General features: G+C 39.3%; 1 protein-coding gene across 3 annotated transcripts in view; it reads right to left on the bottom strand.

Annotated features, from left to right (window-relative positions):
- Nucleotides 1-5,943: 5,943 nt before the first annotated feature.
- The window catches only part of VWC2 (von Willebrand factor C domain containing 2), a 59,459-nt gene continuing 56,714 nt past the window's right edge, over nt 5,944-8,688 (bottom strand). For all 3 annotated transcript variants that reach the window (XM_069005908.1, XM_069005906.1, XM_069005907.1), the window contains exon 4: nt 5,944-6,401. In XM_069005908.1, coding sequence (XP_068862009.1) covers nt 6,250-6,401 — 152 coding nt within the window. In that variant the 3' untranslated portion in view covers nt 5,944-6,249. The remainder of the gene's footprint in view (nt 6,402-8,688) is intronic.

Here is an 8,688-nt window from a genome sequence, read left to right as displayed (position 1 = left end):
TAAAATGTGTACAGTTTGTTTTGTTTACATAAATAGAACACATATGTTTTTAAGAAATAATGATTTATCATCATATTGGTAAAATATTTTAGGTCATACCACTTAGGACTATTTGATTTTTAAGGTCTTTAGAGTATCTGCTAGGCTAATATTATTATACAAGTATTTGAATCACAAAGCTATTTGAATACAAAAGTAGAGGTGTTTTGCATACTTAGTCCTTTGCTGACAGACCTCAGTTCTCTCCACAAGGGCTGATGTAAGGAGCCTGTACTGTAGTTTTCAGCCACCTGCCCATTCAGTCCTTGGTTAAGAGGATTAGAGTGAGCAGCTCACAGTGTACCTGAAAGGTCACGAATGATGCCGTGTGGCCTTCGACGCAAAAACATCCTTAAGACTTTCTTTCAAGGTTAATTACAGTATCACTACTGACCAACTGGTAACTTCTTCCCGAAGAATGTAACATTCCACTTGGGTCAGTCATCTGTCCATCTTTAAGGGACCATGTTGAGCACGAGACTTTTGGTCTTACCTGAAGAAAACAGTCACACACCACGATACTTTTCTTGGGAGTCATCCCTTTACTTTTTTAAGACTGCTCAGAATTACTAAGTGGTTGACTCAATGCATTCCTTGTCATCATCATTCACCAAGGGCCTTATTTAAATTGGTATTCACTAGTGGACTCCTGTTTAAAATCCTATTTGTTTAGTATTCACAAATTGCTTAGTTTTTAATAAATATTACACAGTTTGTAATCTTTTTCCACCTAACTCTTTTCTTTTTTTTCCATCTAGTTCATGTGTAACAATGAGCCAGATGAGAAAGTCATTTGTGCTGGTTTTGGCTGGGGTAGAATTAATTTTCTTCACAGTGGCAGTTATGGGCCTATATTGTGGATTTGCGCTGAAGGGTTGACAATACAGAGATGTTTTTGTTGTTGCTGAGCACGGTTTACACAGAGCCAAGATCTTCTCTGCTTTTTGTACTGCCATGTTGGGGAGGAGACTGTGAGGTTGGGAGGAGACACAGCCAGGACAGCTGACCCCAACTGACCAAAGGGATGTTCCAGACCATGTGACATCATGCTCAGATATAAAGCGGGGGAAGAAGTGGGGGGGACATTTGGAGTGATGGTGTTTGTGTTCCCAAGTCACCATTATGTGTGATGGGGCCCCGCTCTCCTGGAGATGGCTGAACAGCCGCCTGCCCATGGGAAGGAGTGAATTAATTCCTTGTTTTGCTTCGTCTGTGCATGTGGTTTTTGGTTTCCCTATTAAATTGTCTTTATCTCAACCCACATGTTTTCTAGCTTTTACTCTTCTGATTCTCTTCCCGATCCTGCTGGTGGGGCAGTGAGCAAATGGCTGCACAGGCCTTGGTTGCTGGCTGGGGTGAAACCATGACACCATTTTCACCTCTTTGTCCAATATGGAAAATGAGGTTTTTTTCAGGTATTTGTTTTTTCAAGCACAAATATTATGGACCACAGAGGTAAATATGTGTCTTCAGAAACTCTACTCTGACAAAAGGACTAAAAAGAAATACTGTCCTACATCTAAGAAATAATTTCTCAATATGATGCATTATCTTCAGATAATGTAAGATTCCCACTAATATCTTGTTAACGTGACACAGCCTGTCAAGCTCCAAAGATATTTTGATTTGAAGGATACCAAACTGAAAACAGTACATTTGAAAGTAACTACCTAGACTGTATTATTTGCATTTCCAGTTTGAATTAAGTATATATGAAGCTTTGTGTATAACACATGTGCAACTAAGGCACTTGGAAGAAAAATGGAAAGCAGGCATTATTAGCATTCTACAGAGTTACACTATTAACTGCTCAAACATCAGTACAAATGGCATAACTAGCAGAATATATAAAATAGCTCTTTTTATGACATGCCATTTGAAAATAAAGAGCTGGGAAAGAAGCTTACAAAATGTTTGGCAGTTAAGAAATTGAACTTTCTTTTACTGCAACCCTTAGAACGACTAAAGGCCACCTAATCCTAATTCTCTTGTGGTAACCAGCATTAAAGAGCCCACTGGGTTGTTAGGTTAGGCTGAAGCACTGCATGCCTACGTTATCTCCACGACTTCCCACTCATGACAGCATTAAATTAGCTAGCATTCATTTGAATTAGCAGTGGCTAACAACACAATATGCAGTACTGCTTTTGTGAAAATACAGACTTTGATTTTGTTAAAAAACCTGTACCAATACAGTACACGGACCTTACTGTGGCAGGGATAGCAACCTAGTTTGAGAATTATCCTCTGAAAGGGATGCAGCTTTTTAAGGAAATACCCACCTAGGTTAAGCAACGTTTGGACATTTTTATAATTTGCCTTCCTTTACATCAGAAATGAAAAGCTCTGGTTGTCAGATGATTTCATCCATTAAAGGCATTTATAGATTTGCATCTATACTTTGAGGGACAATAACAAAGCTAATATATTTTTCCCTAGGGTATTACACACACCAGAATATTGCATTTTTCTCCATGCACGCATTTACAGATTTTAGCAGAGTATAGAAACAGTGGGATTTGGTCCTCCTGACAGGTGAAATTCACTTTGTGAAACAAAGTTTGCACACCTTTCAGGACTTACTAGAAAAAGTAAAGTAAATGATTATAAAGGTTTGTCTTTAATACTGCCTACTATGAACAAAGGCACTTTACACCAGGATTTGTGAATGTTCCCTCTCATTCACTGACTGTAGTCAAGTACAGACTTAATTACTTTTACCTGTGGAAGAAATCCTGATCTCAGTTAACAGTATTAACCCGGGTTTCTGAAATACTCTTGGTTTATGTTGAGTTAGCCAAGAAAATAATTTTTTCCTATTACTGATAATTTAATATTCCATATCATTATTTCCACTTCTCTGTAACTAATAAGTGACACACTAGTTTGGAGTTTTCCTGCATTTCTTTTAAAGGCATATAAAATTAATAAAGAAATAAATAACATACTAGGCTGTGCTTATTTTTTTGTCTGCTATGGAAGTTGTTTAATGTGACACTTCAAGAGACTGTAAATTTTCATTTTCAGTGTGGTTGAGCCTAAATATATTTTCAAAGGAAAGAGGATTCTCGGAAGGAGTGGAGTCATCTCAAAACTGAACAAATTATGTACTTTCTGAATTAGTACTTACTTTAACCAAAAAGTGATGAAAAATTTGAATTCTTGGATAGTCAGAAAATAGTCCGTGATATTCAGTTCAGTGCTGTCTCCCCAGTTTGAGTTTGGTTTTTAGTGCAGCAGGAGGTAGTATTTTTGCACAGAGAAACCCTGAGTTGACACAGGCTGTGAAGAAAACTCATTGCCTGATAAGGGGAATAAATGCAGCATTTAATTGGATTGCATTAGATTCTCAAATAATGTGTGCCTTTAAAAGCCTCCTATGTATCACAGAGCTATCATAATTTAGGTATTAAAGCTACTGTCAAAAGTCACATCAAATACTTTACAAGTATTTACAAGCACAACAGTACAGTTCCCCATTAGAAGAGGTGTTTTCCAAAGTGAGGGAACCTTTCATCATATCTTTTTCTTTCTTAGTTGTATTAAAGACTTTAATTCAGTGTCATTTGAACCTGGCTTTCAATTTTGCACCTCTGGAGATCGTCCTGTCCAACACCTTGTTGAATGCAAGTTCAGCTACAGCAGGCTGCTAAGGGCTGTGTCCAGTTGGAATTTGGCCATCCTCAAAGACGGAGACTCCAAAACATCTCTGGGCAACATCCTCCAGTATTCATTCACCATTACTGTATGATTTTTTTTTCATCACCAACTAGAATTTCCTGTATTTCAATTTGTGCCCAAATACTTTTCTCATTTAATTTTCTTATCATATTCTGTGAAAATCTATGGTTTTCTTTTTTTGAACATTCCTATTGTAATGCTCAGCTCATCTGTCTCTCATATTTCCTCTTTTTCCCCTTTTCCCTTTTAAAACTCAATATTTAAGTGAATATCAGCTGCTCCATTTTTGTGGCTTAAATGAGTAGTATAGAGAATCCTACTGCACACTAACTGGGCAATTTTATAATTACCTGAAACCATCTAGAATGTAATCTCTTCAGGCACCTGCTTACCCAGGTTGGAAGACAAATTCATGTATAATGCACTGCTACAGAAACAGATTGTTTTGATTTCAACTGGGAAATAAGCAGAAGCAAGTGAAGCAGAAGCAGAAATCTCATATTCATGCCAATGCAGCTACATGAGAACATCTGAGAAGAATATTCATTATCCAAGCAACAGACCTTCAAATACAAAATTATTCATGAGCTATCAGTATGTCTGGAAATACAGCTTTAATAGACACAACCCACCTGCAAAGCTGAAGGACTCCTCATGTGCAGGATGAATAATCCTGTTTGCACTGAAGCAAAAACCAGCCGAGTATCTAGGCTTCAGTAGGGAAGACAATATTCCCTGGAGTTCAGTTCACTGGAAGTGATGCAGATAGCTTTTGCCTTATTTTTTAAGGTTACATATGAACAGGTATATTACATAACCAATGCGTAACATTTCGATTAGTACATGTGGCCACCACAGCAGTTCTGCGGTTGTTTTTTATTGCTTTGAGATTAAATTAGTTTAAAGGCAAATGGTTCCCAAATGCATTCCATAACGGCTATCTTTAAATATTTTAATTTCCACATTTTCATTATTGACTCCAATAACAAGAAAGTTTTAAGCCTGTCTGTGTGAAGTGACATTACGCATCAGGCTGCAAACGTCAGCACCCCAGCTCTGCTGCCAAAGGCCCACATGCTGCTTGGTGCAGTCTCTGGTTGGAGTCTGGCTTTTGGGGTCTTTTGGTGTGTTTGCCTCTGTGCCTGTGTGGGGTTGCTGGTGGAATCACATAGGCATTAGGATGCTGTGGTTTAGACTTGTGACCAAAGCACTGCTGAGACACGTGTTTTGGCTGTTGCTGAATAGGGTGGGCACAGTGCCAAGGTCTTCTCTGCTTTTCACTCATCCCCTTCGAGTAGGTATTCAGAGCTGACGTATTGTTGGATTTGGTGATAAACTAAACTAAAACTGAAATGAATTTAAGCAAAGGCTGTGGGTGGCTGAAGCAGGGAGATGTGATTCACCTCACATGTAGTCAGGCTCAGATTATGTACTAGAAATCCTCTGATGGATGCAAAGATGGAGTTTTAAACCTTTCACTTTAATAGAGTGTCACAGACCCTGTACACGCTGCCAAACAAAATGCTGAGCCACGTTCAAACAAGGTGGCAGGAGCAGGGTCTGAGGAATGGTGCAGCTACTAACCAGCTCTCCTACCCACAATTGAGCAATGTGGAGCCACATCACTGAAGGCTTGTTTGGCTGCTGTAGCCCTCCCAAGCTGCACTTCTCCATATCCATTATGCATCACATTAATGATGCTCTGCGGTTACTTACCATCATTTCCACCAGCTTGGTGATGCCATATTATATCACAGAGATATTTGTCCCTCTGATAAATTTATGTCTGAAATGAATATTAAGAATCAAATTTGTCTCAATAAATATCTATAGCAGCAGCTACGAGAGACCAGTTTCAAAACACTGCTCCAAGTTGTCTTGGCTGTGGAGCAGGAGACAGGAGCACAAATAAAACTAAGATATGGAGCTGACCCACCTCTACATTACAGCAAATTTATGTGCATAAAAGAACACATGTTCTCTGAAAGCAAATTCTACTCCTCTTTTTTCCAAAACTGAGAATGTCAAAGTTTTGTCATGTGCTATCTCTTGCCTGCCCCAATAAACTCAAAATAAGCAAAAAACCCCAAACCCAAAACAGAACAAAAAAAAACACACAAGAAAACCCTCGTATAGTGAAACTGGAACAGAAATGTAATGTTTTAGCCATGGCACATGTATACAAGAAGAGAGGCAATGATACTTTAATCTGTATTGTCTATATAAAACATTTATTTTTAAGCTCTATAATGGTATTATAGAAATACATAGAATATTTTATAGTGTATTTTAGTGTACTCACTGTGAAAATAACACATTTAAGACAGGTATTCTTATGTCCAAACGTTTTAAATATATGCACTTCTTTGCTTTGCAGTATTATGTTACTTTGAAAAACAAAATATCAGTATTTTGTTCTTTGCTCCTTGCCAGAATCTTCTCACTAGGATTTCCCTGGGTCATCTCAGGTGCTCTCTGCTGTGGGATATTTTATAAAAACCACGAAAAGTCCATAGAATTGTAGATTTCCTATATTTGCTTGCATTCATGTCTAGTGCACATCGCTTGCCGTTCAATCCTCCAAGTGCCTTCTTCGTAAGTACAGTGACATATAGTGCATTCATCAGTTTTCACCTCCCGGCCTGCTGGAATGACAAGGGTTTCTGCAAAGCAGTTCGGGCCTAAAAGAAGGAGAGAGTTCATTATGTGACACCCACAGCACACTGCAATCCATCCTAGCACAATCCTAGACCTGGGCATGGAAAACCTCCCACAAAGTGAGTAACGCTGGGCACACTGAACAAACATGGGCATCGTGTACAAGGCATAAAAGCAGCCAAGAATGCAAGGACCCTGCCCTCCAAAGAGGCTGGAGGTTTCTGGTACAGATTGTCCTGCCCTCCACATGGGAAGGTGCAATAAAACCTTTTGCAACCTGCAACTGTGCCAGAGACCTGGGCACACACTGATGGTGCAGATGAACACAGACTGAAGCTAGAGAAAATGCCAGCTGTTGATAATTCAACAGTCCTACTGTAAGCTACTAGAGAACCTCTTACACATTTTATTACTTTTTTCCCACAGGAAACAAGCATTTTAGTTTTTGTAGTAATCATAGTATCATATTAGCGCCTTCCCTTTCATGAGAAAATAGTCTTCTTCCAGCAGAGTGGAATAGCTTTAGCCTCTTCTGAGTGAGGACACTTTTCATGTAAAAAATGAAATATTCCATTTTATGTAAGTCAGTAAGTCTAGAAACGTCCCTTTTCATAGTACACTGAAATGACTTCATTTCCAAGGATGAAACAGGAGAAAAACCCACCAGCACAACGTTCCGAAGACCAGTCTGGTTCTTTCAAAAAGCAGAAGGCTGTGAGGGCTGTTTTATCTATATTTATGTCAAAAAAGAAGTCTATTTCTGCCTTGAAAATCCACATGCACTTGCAGAGCAGCACTAAACCCTCCAACCACTTATCTATCTACTGTTATGCCGCCAGTGGAACTCGGCCCTTCCATTTAATGAGCACACACAGCAGCTGCTCAGGCACAGCCTGGCCACTCCACAGCACTTTGACACCACTGTCATCAGGGCAGGATTTGTAGCAGGGGCCAGGATACACTGATCTGATACTGCTGAAATTCTTAAAGGCGATGGATGCACAAAGCACTTGTTGACTGCCTGCCTGTTTGCCATACAAATAAATATATCCCACATAGGCTCAGTCTTCCATTGCTAAGGGTTTACTCCAAGACCAGCACCAAAGAGCATGGCTGCTTCTTCTACAGAAATGTAGCCCACCTCCTGGGGGGCGCATTTTAAAGCACAAACCAAATAGTTCAGAAATCGGTTTCAATAGTTATCTCTTTGAAACAGGTTATGCCTTTGTGTGCACACAACAGCCTGAGAATTAGATGCCAAATTTGCCATAAAGAAAGCCTTTCCTCACTGAAGAGTTATCTCTAGAAGAAACCTGCAAGACTTGCAGAAATTTGCTTCCCCAAGTGGTACCCCTTAATGCTCTGAATATTTAAGCCCATTCTTTGTTTCCATAGAATCACAGACTGTAGAATCATTAAGGTTGGAAAAGACCTCTAAGGTCATTGAGTCCAACTGTTAACCCAGCACCACCATGTTCACCACTTAACCATATCCCCATGTGCCACATCCACATACCTTTTCAACACTTCCAGGGATAGTGATTCCACCATTTCCCATGGGCAGCCTATTCCAGTTTTGGAATTGACTTGACAATTATCTTCAACACGTGGCTTCTTGCACAATTTTGGGTGACTTCCTGCCCATCTGGATACAGAATGTCCAGCAAAATAGAGCATATCTCATTTAAAATCACCGACTTTACTGTCCTAATGTTACTGTGATACTTCTGTGTTTTCAGTCCCTCCATCTGTCCATGCAAAGTATTACTGAGCTGGAAACACTGGAAGGAGGACTTTTGGGGTGGAAGCAATGGCTCCTGAGTCCCCACTGCACACTGGGAGGTGCCCTGGGTTTCAACCAAGATAAAGCAGAGTTCACTATGCTGTCCTCGGTGGAACTTTGTTTAAAATATTTGAATGTTGATCTGTATAGTTCTGTTTCAGTAAAATACATATTCTTCTTGCACCTAATAAAGTTTTATCCCAAGATGAGTTCACCTGCACATTAGGTAAAGATACCTGGATGTTTTGCATGTTGGACTGTAACAGCCCCATGATTTACAAATCTATATGATATATAGAGTTAAAATATTAAAAGCAGAACCTACTTTCCATGGAAAATTTGTATGAAACCTGCAAGACCACTTGAAATTTAAACACTATTTGAAAGAAACCGGCGGAACAAAAGTGATGTCAATCCCCTGTACAGGATTTATTTCATTCTGGAAAAGCAAATGTTATAGGTTATACTTGGTTATAAAAACCAACCAGGGAATGAAGTAAAAAGGGTGCAACACACATAATATAATT

The sequence above is a fragment of the Aphelocoma coerulescens genome, chromosome 2 (genome assembly GCF_041296385.1).
Source record: "Aphelocoma coerulescens isolate FSJ_1873_10779 chromosome 2, UR_Acoe_1.0, whole genome shotgun sequence".
Lineage (NCBI taxonomy): Eukaryota > Metazoa > Chordata > Aves > Passeriformes > Corvidae > Aphelocoma > Aphelocoma coerulescens.
Note: the sequence above shows the minus strand (reverse complement) of the source record. Positions and strands in the feature narration are given on the sequence as shown.